General features: G+C 40.0%; 1 protein-coding gene across 6 annotated transcripts in view; it reads right to left on the reverse strand.

The window, feature by feature from the left end:
- Positions 1–19,407, reverse strand: part of LOC136446824 (growth factor receptor-bound protein 14-like) — a 45,694-nt gene that overhangs the window by 10,524 nt on the left and 15,763 nt on the right. For 4 of the 6 annotated variants that reach the window (XM_066445428.1, XM_066445426.1, XM_066445423.1 and 1 more), the window contains exons 2-11: positions 12,972–13,099; positions 12,553–12,690; positions 11,072–11,099; positions 8,185–8,344; positions 7,477–7,645; positions 4,412–4,504; positions 4,120–4,279; positions 1,690–1,811; positions 1,162–1,251; positions 307–447 (exon numbers count right to left, since the gene is read on the reverse strand). In XM_066445428.1, coding sequence (XP_066301525.1) covers positions 307–447; positions 1,162–1,251; positions 1,690–1,811; positions 4,120–4,279; positions 4,412–4,504; positions 7,477–7,645; positions 8,185–8,344; positions 11,072–11,099; positions 12,553–12,633 — 1,044 coding nt within the window. In that variant the 5' untranslated portion in view covers positions 12,634–12,690; positions 12,972–13,099. The remainder of the gene's footprint in view (positions 1–306; positions 448–1,161; positions 1,252–1,689; positions 1,812–4,119; positions 4,280–4,411; positions 4,505–7,476; positions 7,646–8,184; positions 8,345–11,071; positions 11,100–12,552; positions 12,691–12,971; positions 13,100–19,407) is intronic. The other 2 variants (XM_066445425.1, XM_066445427.1) reach the window with 2 other exon arrangements.

Genomic DNA, 19,407 nt, shown 5'->3' on the forward strand with positions numbered 1-19,407 from the left:
ACCATCTGTCACCTTCCTCAGGGTAATTCTGACTGGTTCACATTAAGCTGCAGCACAGGAGTCCTAGTTCCAACTAATTGTTACCTGGGAAACCCTGGTTCGTATCTGGGTAAGGGCATCTTGGTTGGAGCTGCATTTGTCTTTTGGAAGGGACATAAATGGGCCGGGGTCCTGTGTTTGAGGAGGTGCCTCGAGCACGTTAGAAGGCACTACAACTTACAACAGCCTCATTACTCAGATGGGTACCTACTGGCTGTACCTAAGATGTATAAATTAGTTGTAAGCGAATATTTGGATGTCACTCACCATGGAATTGCCTTTTGTGGAGTAGTACAGCCCTGACCCCTTTATGACCACCATGACTTTTTTCCAGTTTTTCTTGTGGGCATCTCGGACGTGTAGCCACCCCTGCAGACTAGGTACACTCCCCGGTGTTCCTAACAAGTTCTGTGGAAAGTTTGAAATTAGTTTCTCTCATTGGTTATACCACTAATTGCCATCCTGTCATTGGTCAAACTGCTAATTGTGATGGACAGACAAGATCTGTCTATTGCACAAAACAGCTTAAGCTCTAGCACAAACCTATTGCTAGGCAAGGAAAGCTTTCCATGGTTCATACAGTTCAATCAAAATCCATTCTAAGAAAACAAGATAACCAACCCTAAGTTCTTTAAACCCTTTTCCAGGAAAACATAGCTGCTGACCCCCTTTGTAATCCTAAGGACTTAAGGCTATTGTCATTTTGATCAACAAGATTAAGGGAAAAGGTCAGTGGATGTCGGACGATTCGGTCCTTTAGCAACTCGGCGTATGGCTAACCAGACCAACTCGGCCAACACCCTGGTCAACTTGGCACAACACCCTAACCCTAACCCTGGCCGAGTTGACCAGGGTGTTGGACCAAGTTGACTAGTCTACAATTTATGATTGACGATGAGGTCTGTCTATATACTGTAATTCTTGCTTCTTTCACTGTAACTTTATGTGCACTGTTTTCATTGTCACCTCTGTACCATGAACTTATCATCATGGTAAAAAACCTGTTGTTATTATTTATGATTCAATCACACCACCGTGAAGTTAAAGTTCAGTGAAAATGTTCATTTCCCTTACACCATGAAATTTTTCTACTGTGAAGATAAAGTGATTTACAGTACTCACTAGAAGCTGCATGTTTCTTGCCATCTCTGCCTTTTCTGAATGAGACCCAATTTCATCAAAGTTTGTCACCATATCCTCAGGGAAGAATTGCTGGAAAGGAGGAATAAAATAAGTTTAATGAAAAGGCTTAATATCTCATTTTAAAAAAAAAGTCATGTAAAAATATCTAAAATGGAGATATCCAGAAATACAGAAACAATGTTCTAGAAAATACTTAGTCCAGAGTTAAACTTTGTTCTGACACAAAAAAAGTCTCACATCAGATTTTCCTCTGTACTATACTAACTACTAGCACCAACATTAGTTAACTTTTATGCACAATGTAATACTTTTTATAATTATTCTTAAATATCATTCTTTGTTGTTATTCTTAAACAAGAATCACTCTTAGTTCACAATACTACCCCTAGAATCATTTGTCTTTGAAATATTACTAAAATTGAACTAGCAATATGACAAATATTTGAAGATAAGTTAATTCTGCAGTGATTTCAAAGATGGTTTTATCATTAAGAGCAGTAGACCTACCGAAGGATTGCTGAAGACTTCGTATTTTCTGAAGTCTTTCTTGAAGACCAGCTTGTTGCTGCTGTCTCTGCCCCAGGAGTTACACACCTGTAAGACCCTCTCATGGTCTTCCAAATTTCTCTCTAGAAAAAGGACAAGAAGGCAGGGCATTGTATCAAGTTAGTGAAAAGTTTAAAATCCTTCCCAGACTTTTTAATGTGTAGAGGTGGTGCCCATCTCTGTTTCTACAGCCCTTGACATAGCAAGAAAAAAATGCCCCTACCGTTCCTGAGCAAGCTGCTAGGGGGCCCAAACCTACACCACCTATTCCTTACATTACAAGTTATCTGCTATAAAAAAAAAATTAGTAAGTCCAGGTCAAAAGATACAAAAAACAGAAGTTCTGCTGCAGTACCAAGATCACATACCAGGGGGCCCAAAATTGACCTTGACCTTTGTTTTTCCAACACCCACCCACATAACAAATATCATCATAATCCATCCAGGGGTTCTTGAGTTATGCTGTCTACAAAACCCTGGAAACACAAACAAACAGACAGACACACACACAGGCCAAAAATTATATCCATTTTCATGGAGATAATAACTTATGGGTGGATGTTGGGTTGTCTGACTATGTTGTATCCAGTCCAACATTTTCTTATTAAATGCAGTTTTGCTCAACAAAGTTTGATCAATAAAAACACAGAGCACTTACTGAAAGACAAACAGTATTCACCAAGCACTAACACACTCTGTTGTTGATGCACTTTGAAGAACAATGCACTTAAACTGTCCCAAAAGATGTTACAAGGGCTGAAAAGGACATTGGAATTGCATGTGGCAAAGTGCTTGAAAGCATTATGTGTGACAGTGTCTTTTGGGGTGATCTTGCCTGTAGTACTTCAAAGTCACTTTGCAGTGCATTTCTGAGTGGAAATTATTGCTTTGAAAGGGTTTCCAAGAAAAAGCACTTGAAACCTTCCCTCACTTAAAGTCCTGACAAACATTATCACAAGTCACTATTTGTAAAATAACTTTCTGGGATCAAGGTATAACATAAAGTGCCACATATTCTTAATACCTTCAGTTCAGTAACTGAGGCAGCAAAGCACACAAAAAAATCAACAGCACCAACATTCTAGTGACGCTGAAGGCTATGAGTTTGTGGTGATGTCAGAAAAATCACTGAAAAAGCTAGAAAAGTCACAATTGAAAACAAGGCTCAGTGGTGCCTATAGAAGCATTCGCACGAATTTTATGAGATTTGAACGAATTTTATGAGAAACGCACGAATCACTATGCAAAAACGCACGAATCTTATGAAAACGCACGAATCACTATGTGAATACGCATGAATTTTATATGATACGCAGTCTTTTTATCCAAACCGGCAAGCCGCTGCACGGATCACGTGACAAAGCGGGATTTTCAAGATGGCGTCGTCGAGATGCGGCGACAGAAAAACGATGTGACACGCCGAAATGGAGCAAAATTTAATATGTCCTCGGGATGGTATGCGCCGGTTCCATGCTTTAGAATCAGAATATCCTGGGTAGAAACACTAAGAAACATGCCGCACCCCCAAGGCCGATTTGCATAAAAAGACTACGTGTTTCCATAAGATTCGTGCGTTTTCTATAAAATTCGTGCATATTCACATAAGGTTCGTACGTATCGCATAGTGTGTGTGCGTTTCAGATAAGATTTGTGCGTATTCACATAGTGATTTGTGCGTTTTTCATAAGATTTGTGCGTTTTCGCATAGTATTCGTGCGTTTCTCATAAAATTTGTGCGAATCTCATAAAATTTGTGCGAATGCTTAGGCACCCCTGAGGCTGTTCCCCTGAAGTATGCAGGGATTGCAGATAAATAGTGACCTTCTGATTGTGGGTTATCAAGCTTAAGGGCAAGGTGGGCTTGTTTCGTGGGCGCAGCGGTTGTATTGAACCGCAAAGTCACAATAGCATTGTTATGCAGTGGAACGGTAATAAGTGCATCATGTATGATATAGAGCCAAACAATACATGTTCCAGTCTGATTTGTACCTTTTGGAGAATGGCCAGAAAGAATGACAACACGAAAACATCTATGTATTGCTGTAAGACGTAGCATATGATATAGGGATGTCCCTGTGGCTTAACTGGTAGCAGCCTCACAGTTGAGCTTCTCTTTCCAATTGGTTGGTAAATTGGGGACCCTACTTCAAGTCCCGGGGTAAGGTAAGGACATCTCACTTGGGGCTGCACCGTCTTTTGCAAAGGTCCCATGTTCGAGGAGGTGCCTCAAGCATGTTAGAGGGGAAGGGCTAGCAACCCCTCTCTGTAAAAATACACCATGCTACTTAACCAGCAGGGAAACTTGCTGCCCTACATGTACATGTGTATGTGCCACTAGGTACTACAAGGATGTGAACAAAGACATAACACACGCATGTTGAACATACATACCCAGGCCAAGAGGCACGATGTGCTCCGTTAAAACACAGTTCTTCTCGTCCGAGCTGCGACATCGCAGGGCGACCTCGCTGCAAACCTCTCTCGCCGTCATCTGCTCGCCAACGTCCACGGCCTTGCTCGTGCCGTCACACTTGTGTATCCTGACACTCGCCTGTCGAAGATATCATAATTATTCGCTTTATTTTTTAAAAACTGTTACACTGAAAATCTGACACATAACAGAACAACAGAACACAACAGAATGTAACAGACGAGAAGAAATGAAACAAATGTACAACAGTACCCTTTTCATCTCCCTGTAGTCTCGGTACTCGTCTCTGCGGCGAGGCAACACAGGGCTTGTGGTTTCTGTGGGTCTCTTTAACACGGAGGAGCCCTGATTAACACATGAAGAGACCCATTATGAACAGATCGATTACTGTAAATGCAGAAATGTTCACTGTGGTTTTATGTTCGCAGTTTTGGCAGTGAACTCTTCACCGCGAACTTAAAACCACAGCGAAAAGCCGTTCCATTGTGTGACTGTAGTGCTACTATTGTTTCAAACGCGAACTCAAAACCACCGCGAACACTCCATTTTCTCCCCTCGAATATTTCTGCATTTACAGTTCTGTTACAGTAGTACTTCTGGGGAGTACTAGTTGTGGTCACCAGGTGTGCTTGGCTGAAAACGCAGGGCTCGAAATACTGGGTGCCTGACTGTGTACTTTTGTGCACCAAAAATTGGAGCTGTGCAACTAATTTTTGACCAGTGCGCCTAGATATTTCTACAGGTTAAAAAGGTACTATTGTACACTTACTAGTAAACAGAATAAGAAAAAGCAACATAACCTTTATTGTACTTTGATGCATTACTTGTTGTAAATCTTGAAGTTAGCTATAGAATTATAGATTGAAGAGAGAGGCAGTGGGGTTTGTAAATACGTTTTGTTGACATTCTACTTTATTTTATGTTATGCACCCTAAATTCTTTCTGTGCACCTAAAGTTCTAGGTTAGTTGATTTTTTTTATTGCAGGTGCACCTAGATATTTTTGTAGGGTTACATATGCAAAGGTATTATATTTTTTGTACACTAGCATACAACATAAAATTGAGCAGAAAGTCAGCAAAACCTGACTACAAGCCTTCTTGCCTCTCTTCAGAGCCTGAATATGAAATTCTACAACACTTACTGCTAACTTCAAATTTTTAACAAGACTAGTGATACATGTATAACAAAGGTTTTATCATTTCTCATGACACTTAAATGTAAAAAATGTGTTTTTTGTGTGCACCTAAATTCCTCGGACAGGTACACCAATGCACCTACTCTCAAAAATGTATTTCGAGCCCTGTAATACATAAATATCAGTAACTCCATGAAACCCCTCAAGTGCACCAGTGCACAAACAGAACCAAACGTTACGTGTAACAGCCTAATCTTACAAGCACTGAGGTGCACGTGAATGTACACGTGGTATTTCAAACCCTGAGGTAGTTCAGGTGAATTGTTTACGATCCTTTTCGCCCGAATCGCGCAGTGTGAACGCGAAGTGGATAAATTCAGTCTGGGTCGCTTTGTTTCAGGGTTTCGACGTCATACATACGGGTACAGCGGACTTAAGCGGGTGTTAAACCGCTGCAATTGTACCAACAACATGTCACAAATGTACAATGAATCACAAAAATAATTTATGGAGCGAGTGTGTACGTTTGCGAAAATCATCTTGTCGGCCGCTGAAACTGCACGATTCGGGAACCTTCTTTCGAAATCGGCAACGCCGCAGAAAACTGACTGGTTTATTTTAGCAATATTTACCCATTAAAATAACATGTGGTTTTGTTTCTCTTCTAATGTTGGAAGTTGCGTCCCACTAAAAAGGCACAAATTTAGCGAGGAATCACGCCGCATGCAATAATTTCCACCCACATTATAGTAGACTATCCCAATGACCCGTATTACCTCGTGCGCCATCGTATTAAACTTATTATCGCGATAGAAACAATCTGATCGCGATTGATTTTTTCAGTGTGAACGCTCCCAATCGCAATCGGATTGTTTGGATTGGATTATTTTCTATCCACCTCCGGAGGTAGTTTGGGGAGGATTAATCCAATTCAACCCAATCCAATCCTATCGAAAAACGAGCGTGAACGCAAAACACGAGTAAACCACGATTTCGGCTGGTTCCGGGGGTTCCCGGGATGTGAGGTAATGCATCCGGGTACTGTGCTGATAGTTCGCATTGCGCGGGAAAACAAACGCCACGCACGTCAGATCGCTCCGTCTCACGGTTTTGTCAACGTCAACAATGCCCCGCAAGACGGATACAACCACTTCAACTTCAGACACGGAACATCATACATGTAGAACCCATATGATTCTTATGAAAGTATGAATGAAAGGAAACTAAACCAACACCTAAAGCACTTGCCTTTCCCATGATCATAAAATCCGCTGTCATGTCTCTAAGATTATGGTCCGAGAAATACCAACAACCTTGCCACGTTGCCTTCACCATGCAACCAATTAGTTTCACTATAAGATTGTCTGTGATGATGTCATTCTAAAATCTTGATAGGACTGCCTGGGGACATGGGGAGAACTCACATGTGTTTACAGGTGTGTAAGTCATTTACATGGCTGTCTCTAAGGCCAAACCAATTTAATTTCTTGGTTAACAGATTTTTTTTTGATTTTTTAAAACATTTTAGAAAAAAAAATTTTTTTTGGAAAATAAAAATCCGTTAACCAAGAAATAAAATTGGTGTGGCCTAAGAGAACAATTACTGCAGTCGTAATGACATGGTGGGAGGAGGGGCAGGGGGGCATCTATTATGTATTCTATTACATAAGATTCTATGATGATCAAAGATCATAATAAAAGTCTTGACTTTGAATAAAGATTGGTTATGAATGAATGAATGATTGATTGATTGATTGATTGACATACTATGTCTTTCCTGGGAGCAGAGGCAGCTCTTGGACTGACTTTGAATAAAGATTGATTGATTGGTTGATTGATTGATTGATTGATTGATTGATTGATTGATTGAGCGAGCAAGTGAGTGATTGACTTCTTGTATCTTTCCTCAGAGCAGAGGCAGCTCTTTGACTGATAATCCACAAACTGGTCTTGACTTTAAATAAATATTGATTGATTGGTTGGTTGGTTGGTTGGTTGGTTGGTTGGTTGGTTGGTTGGTTGGTTGGTTGACTGATTGATTGATTGATTGGTGGATTGATTGATTGACTGACTTACAGTGCCTTTCCTGGGTGCAGAGGCATGGAATGATCATCCTCAAACTGGTCTTGACTTTGAATAAAGATTGATTGATTGATTGATTGATTGATTGATTAACTTACTGTGTCTTTCCTCGGAGCAGAAGCAGCTCTTGGACTGATCATCCAGGATGTCGGACTGGCCGAAACGGGGATGTCCGGAAACGGGTTTGGGGTCTGCGGAGAATTGACGGGAGAGCCTGAAATCCTGTGATTGGGCGAGTGGCTGTTGTTCAGGTTGATATGGACTGGCCTGTTGGAAACACATTTCGATTCAAGGTTATTCTGACCTTTATATACAATACATAATAATCATGTGTTCAGTTACAGTTAAAGTTGATATCTCTCCCACACCTTTCGGTGTATAGGGCAGTGCCAATCTCTGTTTCTATAGCCCTTGGGCCACACAGATATGCAGGCACTACAGCAGGGGGCTTGTCCACTGGTCAGTCTTTTGACAATATTTAGTTTGTCATTTTTACCTCTACCAAAGTGGTTATCTTTTTTTTAAGTTTTTTTTTAAAATGATGACTCAAAACTTAAAAGATTCTTGTTACTTACCTCAGTTTGAGGGTAAAAAGGATTAATTGAATCTCCAAACTTAAGTTGCAGTCAAATATCATTAGCTAAGCTTTATGGAATGGGAGGCCAAAACTTAGGAAAGCATCCCAGATTTTGGATCTGTATGGCAAACATCTTATTCCATTCTTTTGGTAAGAAGAACAAGAACTTATAGTTACTGTTAGTAAATGCAAATCTGACAGTGACTTGTAAACAGCGAAAAACTCTGACCTGGACGGTCTAGCCTGTGACATGAAGCCGTTGCTAGGCGTGTCTCTCTCTGTTCCTAACAGTGGCGTATGTTCCTCGTCAGTGGGTTGCTTGTCCATGACATGCTCTCTTGACTCGAAACTCATGTCTCGAATCAGTGCATCCAGGTCAACATCATCGTCTATAAGTTGCGAACAGAAAGAAGATGTTACAACCTACAAAGGAAATTTATTTTTTTAAGATTATCAAATCAAAAGGATGAAATATCTCTCTTTTATCAAATCAGGCCATGTTGATTTGATTATATGAATGACATTCTCTGGGAACCTTAAAACTGATGCCAGGGTGTCAAAAATTTAAAAGGTTGCAAAAAAAGGTTGCCTTCATTTTGAAATCTAAGTGGTCAGGAAGGCTGAACAAATAACTAAACACACATCAGAGGTAACAGTAATAATATACAGGTTTGTACCAAACAATAGATTTTTCATTTCTGTTCTTTCACATCTTATTCTTTGATTTTGGTATTGACTTTGGCATTCTACGACGTTAGTATCCATTTTCATTTGCAATTTACAGCATATATTTGCTGCTTTTACAGCTTCTTTGTATGATTTACAGTATGGTCACAAACTTTGTTTCTTGGAAACGGACGAAAAGGGTCTCATCCATATAATCGAGCTAGCATGGCCTCAAAAGAAACTCGCAATACTGTCTTCTTCTGCCTTTTAAATTCCTCACATCTGATTGGCCTGCTGAAATCAATGACGTTTGATCCGGCATTTCTGTAATTCGGTTGGGAGCAGGGCTTGAAATTAATTTTTGGGAATATGTGCACTCGTCCGCACTACCACTAGCTACTTGTAAAGCATCATGCTTCACCTCAAATGAGGATGCCTTGAAACGAAGCGGGTGCACCTAACCTAAAATCTAGGCGCACTGAAAGAATTTAGGTTGCACATCATAAAATAGAGTAGAAAGTCAGCAAAACGTATTTACAAACCCGTAACTGCCTCTCTTTGATCTAAAATTCTATAGCTAACTTTAACATATTAAACAAGTGATTTTTTTAAAAAAGTACAACAAAGGTTACATTACTTTTTCTGATTCTAAGATTTCAAGAATATTCTGTATACTAGTGCTCAATAGTACCTCAAAGTCTAATCTATAGCCTACAAAAATTTATATCTATGTGCACAGGTGCACCCACAGTCAAAAATTAGGTGCACAGCTCTAATTTATAGGGTGCACAAAAGTGCATAATGCACCCAGTATTTCCAGCCCTGGTGGGAAGATACAAAGGGGACCCAGGTGGCTGAGGAGACAGAACTGCCTCAGGTTGCTTTCCACAGAAGATCAAGATGAAACGTGACTTCCCAACAAAAGACTTTCCGTTACATCCGCACATCAGTCCTTATACGGACATCCCCAGTGTACCTACTTGAGGACATATAAAATGTATGCGGGCACCGCTCCTTCATTCATTTTCCTCTTAAGTGATTGCTTTTGGTTTCAAAGGGTGAACACTATACAATGTGCATCACCACATGAAACCAGATGTCCCACCAGAATTTCTTTTCAAACTTCTATCTTGTGATGTTACTTTGAAATAAGAGCTAATTTTGAGAGAGAGCTTTAACAACTTCCAGTTTCAAACAAATCCACAAAGACTACACACATTCAGGTTTCCATACAAAAAGGGCTTGAAAAGCACGGCTGTTGAAATAGCTGCACAAGAAATTTTCATTCTTATCTATTCACAATGGTTACGTATACTTTCAGGCCTACCTGCTTCAAATATTTTAAGTTTCATGGTAAGGAGAAAAAGGAAGAAGAGGGAAAGAGAATGGAAAAGAAAATATGGGCAGATATCAAAACTGAATGGACTGCAAAATTAGACTTTGCCAACTCACAGGCTTTAATAATTTCTGAATTTCAAAGCCCGGAACTGTCATGACCATCAAGCTCTACACGTATTTGAGAGAATATACAGACACAGATTTGTCAATCACTTCATTTGGCAAAGAAGATGCACAGATAGGATATCACACTGTCTTAATCTTAAGACCCCTTAGGTTTAAGACATAAGATGAGCATAAGTTGTGAAATGGAACTAGGCCCTTGCTACATCCTAGGTTCCCTCTGGAAGTCAAAAATCCTGGGATTTTGTTGGACATGCACTCTTTTACTTTACGACTCAGTTCAGTTATTTGTTCCTTTTTAAAGGCATCCAGAGCATTTTATTAGGCAAGAAACCGGAATAAAAAATCTCCAATTTCTAGTCATTCCTACACAGAGTAAGTTTCAATAACATAATACCATTAAATATCGACATTAAAGGAGCAAAGATGCGATGTCGTTGTGTGGTGAGAACTGATAGAAAATCCAAGCCCTAGTAGACTGGTCCTGACTGTCCATCACAATTAGCAGTTCGACCAATGAGAGAGTGACTGCATGTCCGTCAAGTATTTGCATTTTTATGTTTTAATTTTGCATTTCTACGTTTTGACGGAGGTGGGTGGGGCTATGGTATCGGTCTATTTACACTAGGCGCGTGAAACTAAAAGATCACCATGTAGCTTATGTTTGTGCCGCTTTTGAGCACTTTTGATAAGAAATCTGCACTCAAATGTGGTTAACAGTGGCATTAGATGTCAATTTCATAAAGATTACAGCAACTAGAATATTTCCAGTTTTCAAGCCTCATAAAATGCTCTGGGTGCCTTTAAAGCAGCATTCTACAAGAGATGCTTGAACATGTTTCAGTAGATAATATCAAACAAAACAGAATTCATACCAAGCTACACCAAACCAAGAAGATTACTCATGATCTTATACACAATTGTTCATTGTCATTGCTTCTGACACTGTGATGTACAAAAATTAGATCTTAAGAAAAACGACGACCCACCTTGGTGCGTTAGAGCTGCAACCTGCGTCTGCAAGAAGAAGAAGCTCGTGAGATAAATGCTGAGTGACGAGCACCCCTGCTATCGCCTGTGACATCATGTAATATCATTACATCGCCATGGTAACCGATCAGACCCTCACAGGCACACTCGAAGTACATCTGCATCACAAAGACTACAAAGGTATGTTTTATCATTTGGGACCGAGGGTATCAAAGGAGTATCCGTGACACAAGAATTTCCCGTGACCGGAGGGTATCAAAGGAGTATTTGTGACATGAGAATATCTGGGCCAATGCTTGTCATCTTCATCTTTGTAGTGCTGTATAGAGTTCTTTGATAATTTTGACATATTCAGGACAGTTGTTGGTTGATTACAATTTATTGCAGCAACTCAAATACACCGCCTTTGCAAATCTGATCCATTGGATTTATATTATTATATATCAAGCTGATTTAGGGACTAGGGGAGTCATTGGCAAATCTACCAGATTCAAGTACATTTTGTGAACTCATTTGACTTGATTACACAATGATATAAACTAATCATTTGGAAGTTGTACTTGTTCCAAATTTGATGTTTTGCAAAATTGGCATATATACATGTAATGCACATGTATCCTCTATATTGCAAATTTGAAGGATGTATGTAATGTATTGCAATGATCTAGATATTGCTAAATTAATCTAATAATAAAATATAAGCCATCTTCTTTCCTATATATTTCATGCTTGTCAGCTGAATTCACAATTACCCTACTTTTCAGAGAGCACTACTTCAGATATATTTCTTATTGTGTGTCAGCGACATCTTTCCTTTCATATCTTATTGTCAGCTGATCTTTCGTACTAATTGACCTACTTTTCACAGAGCAATCAGTTAATAGATCTTTTATATAATGTTTCAGCAATATCTATCCTTTCACATCAACGCAACTGTATTGTATGTGAATGGTAGTCCCACTGGCATGGTGACGTCACAGTTAAATATTTCTGCAAGCTAAATATGTTTCACTTGTTGGGCCTTAGTGTTAGAGGTATTTGGGGAACAAATATTGGAAAGAAATAATCCGGATTCTGGTCTTTTACAAAAAATAACCACCTCTTTTGGAGGGCATAGTCGTAGACATAACCCCAATCAAATTCACACCTAATGTTTGGGGAGGTGCGTGTGCACAGATGTACACACACACAACACACATGTACAAATGTAAACACACACACACCACACACTTGTACACAAACACACATGTACACACACGCACACACACACACACAAACACACACACAGACAGACATACAGAGACACACACACACACTCACACACACATGCCCACACGCACACACAGACACACACACTGACACACACACACTCACACACACCAGCTGATATTCAGTTTAACTACAAATCCTTGCACAGCATCCTTATAATCAGCTTCATGCTATTATGACAATCTTTATTGAAAAACTAGGTCTAACTCACTTCCTGCAGTGGGATGTCTCCCAGGAACCCCAACCCTGCGTGCCGCATCATGTTGGGTCGACGGGTTTCCGAGGTTGCCATAGCGACACGTGAGGTCACGTCCCGAACTACAGTATTCCTGGGAATCAAACCATAGGGCTGTAACAGAAAATGTACCAACTTGAAATATCATATATTGTCAATTTCACGGTAGCAGAAGAAAGGAGTGTTGCTTTAAGTTCGCCGTCGAATTGGAACTGTCAAGGTGTCACGACTTACGGTGGAGACGTCACCGCAAAAACTACACGAAATACGACCGCCGCGAACATTTCAAGACTTCCAGCATTACAAAACTGACAGAACTCACTGCACGTGTTTCCAAAGAAAGTAAAATGATTTTGGTTGAGTGGAAGGAAATGAGAGAAGAATTTCATCATTACCTGTTCCTGGCAACCCTGATGAACAGATGTCTGTGCAAGGAGCTCAGTAATTGGCTGCCTTCAGGCTGGGTTTGTGGAAAGTGTCGCCTAATTTGCTCCCTCAAGTAGCGCTGTGCGATATTCAAAGCCTGCAGGAGAAGAACATGGAAAAGTTATTTTCAATTTACGACACTGAAAATGTTGAATCTTGAGAAAAATGGTATTACAAGAGAAACAAAATAGGAAAGCATGTAACTTTGAATATGGCACACACATGTAACTGTTACTCCGCATCCATTCCCAAGGCAAAATGGAGAATAGAAAGTATGATACAAAAATATCCAACCAACATTGTGTTCAACAATACATTGTAGTTATTTCTTCTTCTCCTATTTTCATGGTGATTTCACGGTAAGAGGGGAAAGGAGGTTTCTGCAACGTTTTAAGTTGACGTGGTGGAAACTATTCTGTAGTTCAGCTAGGGATGCGTATCGGTTACGCTGGACCGGTTTTGGACCTGTAAAAATGTTTCGGTTCAAGTCCAAAAAACCGAAACCCTGTGATTTGGTTATTTCGGTACTGGACCGGTAAAAAAATCTAGCACTCAGATATATCTTTGTCGTTCTAGATTACCTTAAACCTTCCATAGATCGCGAAATTCGCGCTCGAAAAAGACTAAAATTATCATTGCCATCCACGGCAGCCATTACAGAATTCCCTAAGTCTCGCAAGTTGTCGCAAGTTCTCGCGAGATTTGGATAACGTCAAGGGAAGCTAGCGATGTGATTGGTTGAAGACCGCATGGCTAGCAGTGGGCGCCATATTGGATATTTTGTAGCAAAACCTTTGTTTTCTTTGCGTCAGACAGGGTCATGTTTGCTTGATCTCTGAGGGGTACACAATGCCACTACGTTTTAAGTATCGGCGCTCCGCCCAGAAGAAGTGTAGCGGGTCCGCACGCCTCGACGCAGGCCGATCGGTCTTGCGATCTTGCGGTCATGCTCAGCCTGCAGGGGGCAGACGGACGCCGCTTGAATTTTGCGATCACCGGGTCGTAACGCCGCCGCATTATGCCGCTAAGGTAATTATTCAAAGATGCAATGGGTCCTGGTCCGGACCTGAACCAGAACGTGGGTTTCGGTACGCATTCCTAAGTACAGCAGATCACTGCAAAAAAAATGACTTAATACACATTTACATGATATATGCTTGGTCATGAACACCTTTAGCCAACTTGCACATGTCGCAATATTGACTATCATCTAGACTATTTAGATGAATTGTGGCACACCCAAAACTATATCTCTATTTTTCATGGAGATAATAAAACCGATGCAAACATTTCAAGATTTACATTCATCTGGTAGACCAATATGAGGCTCGGATACGCAAGTTTTGTGCTATCAAATTACAGAATAAACTTATCAATCTGAGTAAATGTGACCAAAATCCCTTCTCTTTGATTGCTGCATGTTTCTTGGATTGCTGAAGGTGTGGCTTTCTTTATACAGTGGACCAAAGGCTCAGAACTACTCTTACGTACAAGACAGCGATACCATTCATTCCAGGATTCAAAACCCAGTGACAAAGTGGTATGCGAGAATTTGAAGCATTGACATCACTATGTAGAAACGTGATTGCCAACCAGTAGGCTACTGTACATAGCAATAAACAGTTTGCACTACAATTTGTCATTTACCCTCACCCAACCATCTATCACTCAACTTTGCATTCCTTAAACTAAGTTAAAGCAGAAGTTCAATGTATTCAGCCTATAAATTTCTACCTGCTACTGTACATTGTTAATGCAGTCATTTAACCTTCTCTCCGCTTTGGACCTGTCCAGCACTCAACTTTGCATCATTTACAGCAGAGTCAGCACACAGAGGGTTAATGAACAAAGCCCAGCCTTTCTACTTGCTACAGTACTATACAAACACCCAACCATCACTTTGTATAATCCTTATAGAAGTCAGCAGTTAGAGGATAATTCAGACAGGTAATGCATTGATGCAATTTTCTTCATACTGCAAAAGGGAAAATGTTCGCCATGGTTTTATGTTTGCATTTTTCGCTGTGACCTCTTCACAGAAAACTTAAAACCATAGCGATCATTTTAAATACAGTAAAACCACTGCAAACACTCCATTTTTTCTTATCGCATGATAAAATCCCAGCAAGAATGTCCCCTCTTACAGTATTTTCTGAGCAATCATCATACTTCAAGAAATGCCCACCTCCCCTGTGGCATCGCCAAAAACTAAAATGCAGCCCTTTTCAAGGGTCTGGCCTTAAGTGACAAGACGGAAAGCCCAGGTACCCTCACGGTTCCCCCTGTCTTTGGTTGAACGTCACAGTGTTGAACTTTGCCTGTATGGGTGGATGTGACAGATGAGGGGTGTACGGAAAACTGCCAAGTCAGTACGTTTCCTGACACACTGGGCATCTAAAAGACATTGATAATACATTGATGCAATTTCCTTAATATTTTCAGAGCAATCATCATACTACAAGAAATGCCATCTCTCCTGATGCATCGCCAAAAATTGAAATGCAGCCCTTTTCAATTGCAAGGGTCGCCTTAGTGACAAGACGAAAAGCCTGGGTACCCTCCCGATCTTTGGTTGAACGTCACAGTGTTGAACTTTGCCTGTATGGGTGGATGTGACAGATGAGGGGTGTACGGAAAACTGCCATGTCAGTACGTTTCCTGACACACTGGGCATCTAAAAGACATTGATAATGCATTGATGCAATTTTCTTAACATTTTCAGAGTAATCATCATACTACAAGAAATGCCATCTCTCATGAGGCATCGCCAAAAATTGAAATGCAGCCCTTTTCAATTGCAAGGGTCGCCTTAGTGACAAGACGAAAAGCCTGGGTACCCTCCCGATCTTTGGTTGAACGTCACAGTGTTGAACTTTGCCTGTATGGGTGGATGTGACAGATGAGGGGTGTACGGAAAACTGCCATGTCAGTACGTTTCCTGACACACTGGGCATCTAAAAGACATTGATAATGCATTGATGCAATTTTCTTAACATTTTCAGAGTAATCATCATACTACAAGAAATGCCATCTCTCATGAGGCATCGCCAAAAATTGAAATGCAGCCCTTTTCAATTGCAAGGGTCGCCTTAGTGACAAGACGAAAAGCCTGGGTACCCTCCCGATCTTTGGTTGAACGTCACAGTGTTGAACTTTGCCTGTATGGGTGGATGTGACAGATGAGGGGTGTACGGAAAACTGCCATGTCAGTACGTTTCCTGACACAGAGGCAGATGGTTCCCACATTAGGGCCAAAGCCATGTCTGGCCCGCTGCCACAAATGTGGTTTCCCAACTGTGGGGAAGATACCGCAGATGGTGACGTGTCAAGCCTACAGAACCCAGATTTAAAATTAGGCCGCAGAAATTGAAAAGAGCTTGAATATGGGCATTGGATAGAATATGACATAACTGTGCCTGTTATAAGAAATTACATGTTCGCAGTCACAGATATCTAGATGTGACGTGTCAAGCCTACAGAAGCCAGATTTCAAATTAGGCCGTACAATTGAAAAGAGCTTGGATTACACATTACATAACTGTGTCTGTTATAAGAAATTACGTGATCACATTTCGCAGTCACAGATTCAAAGGTATAGAAGCGAGATTTTCAAATTAGGCCGTAGAATTGAAAAACATAATGCAAGTTCTATGCTCACAAATTACAGAACAAATCTGAGTAAATGTGACCAAAATCCCTTCTCTTCGAATGCTGCATGTTTCTTGGATAGCTGAGGGTGTGGCTTTCTTTATACAGTGGACCAAAGGCTCAGAACTTCTCTTATGTAAGACAGCAATATCATTCATTCCAGGGCTTGATATGGATACGATGTTACATAACTGTGCCTGTTATAAGAAATTACGTGTTCACAGTCACAGATGGTAATGTGTCAAACCTACAGAAGCCAGATTTCAAATTAGGCCGTAGAATTGAAAAGAGCTTCAAAATATATTTGGATAGGATGTGACATAATTGTGCCTGCTATAAGAAATTACTTGTTCACAAATGGTGACGGGTCAAACCTATAGAACCCAGATTTGAAATTAGGCTGTAGAAATTGTACTACTTGGTTTCTAAATTACATATCCTGTCCAATTACCAATACAAAAATATGAAGTTATATATAAAGTACACGCTGAAAATTTATTACCGTCTTGTTAGACTTGAGTGAATATCCGGTCCACTCTGCAAAATACTGTAAATGCAGAAATGTTTTCAGTGGTTTTATGTTTGCCGTTTTTGTGGTGAACTCTTTATAGTAGGGCGAACTTAAAACCACTGCAAAACTTTTTGCCTACCAATGACTTTTGTTTCAAACGCAAACTTAAAACCACCGTGAACACTCGATTTTCTCCCTACCGCAAAATTACAACCATGCAAACTTAAATGCATTTACAGTATTGGCCTTTGCACAACAGATGCATAGAAATCCAACACAGCCCTGTTCAAGGTGGTGTCCGCTTTGTGCGTACCAAGTTTAGTGCTTTTCAAGCTTTTTTAAAAGTACTTAAGCTTGAGTAAAGCCAAAACTACCGTGTCGTAATCTTTGTTCATCTGTGTCTACCATCTTGGCTTTACCTCATTTGCATAATCATGATTAGCTTTAGATACTTGGGATCTGTGTACTTATAAATTACCTAAACTTGGGATTAATAAATGGGAGACCACCCTGAATACATTCCTTGCAGAAGAATTTGAGATTCATGCAGCACAGACTTGTCCCGAATCGTTGCCATTCGCTAAAAAGATGTGGAATACCTAGTCCAACGACCTTGTGACAATCCTTCAAGGTCGCAAGATGTAACCCGATCTTGACATGTTGGCAGTTGCTTTATGCCTGACATGATGGGGAGCTATTATGACATTTGTTAGCTTACTGCGAGGCCTACCACAAAAGGGATCTTTTACAAATCAGTTTGTTTTTTCTTCAAGCGAAGCGCAAACAGTGGCATTTAGATCTGACAGTTTTCCATGCTTCAGTGAGAAGTGACAACATCACTTTGTCTCTGAACATGGTCTGGTGGGGTGAATAAAAGGTGTAGACATGAAAGACACAAAAGGTGCAAGGACTACCACCTGTACTGCACAGGTAAGGTTTCTGAACACCTGTCCTATAGCACAGGTGTAACGAGACACCACACAAACAGCACAACTTCTGCAAAGCCATTAAACATTCTTAGACTAAATCATTCTGAATCAAAGATACACCTATGATCCTGTAGAAACTTCTACATGTAGCAGATGTCATATTGTTTATCTTTTGGCAACTAATGTATCGTATAAAGTATTGTTCGCATACACGTAATACTTAGTACATGTACTATGTACTAATATAGACTAGGAGCCCAAACCTTTGAATTGACTCTAGGAAAATTATAGCCTGTGTGCCATCCTAGATTACTACCGGGGCTCCCGTGTTTGCTACCCTAAAAAAACTATTTTTTAAATAATTTTAGGGTTGCGAACGCAAGAGCCCCGGTAGTAATCTAGGATGGTACCCAGGGTAGGAAAATTAATGAAGAATTCTTAAAAATTAATGGATTAAAAACATTCATAAAAATCATTCATAACATCTAAAGCTATTTCATTAGTATGCAACTAAATTCACATGAATGATAATATCTATATGGCGAAGATAGATGGGTTAAACATTGCAAGATTCAATTTTCATGCAAGTGCACCTTCGTCAAAACACACCAGCTTCAGAGTTACATAACTAGGGATATTTACATAACTTGATATGATTCATTCTAACACCTAATCTGTGCATATCTACATGTAAATGCAAAGTTTGCAAACCTTTTTGAAAGATCTCTAAGAAAGTGACCCATACCTTACTTGATCCCAACAGGTTCGATCCAACAATACTTCAAGGATACAAGTTTTTCTACACCTGGATTCTGAGTTTACAATGCTGAAAGTTGAAGTGCATCATTTGCATAAATCTATATCCCCAAGAGCTATGTTTGTTTGAGATACACAATGACTAAAAGTCTTATCCTGATAACAGTAAAGAAACAATGCATACATGTATTTACCGATATCTTCCACACATACTCATAACACAACATTTGCCTTTTACCTGAGTGAGTCACGTGTAATGACAATGCCAAATTGATGCCCTTTAACATTTACCCAGTCGCACACACAAAGGCATAAATTGTTCCACTAAGTCTTTAATATTCATCCCATATTTGCTCTATATGATAAGGTAATACTTGCTAATCTATTTAGTACTGCACAATCATAAAATCTTAAATTACGTTTTTATTGCAACTGGAGGTAATATTGGATCCCATTAATGGCATACTTGAACAATGATTTATACTTTCAATAATATTCTGTAGGCTCTAGCGACTTGTATTTTGTCGTTGTGGTTGGTTTCTAAAATTCAAAGAGTTAGTC

Source organism: Branchiostoma lanceolatum, chromosome 13 (genome assembly GCF_035083965.1).
Source record: "Branchiostoma lanceolatum isolate klBraLanc5 chromosome 13, klBraLanc5.hap2, whole genome shotgun sequence".
NCBI classification, from domain to species: domain Eukaryota; kingdom Metazoa; phylum Chordata; class Leptocardii; order Amphioxiformes; family Branchiostomatidae; genus Branchiostoma; species Branchiostoma lanceolatum.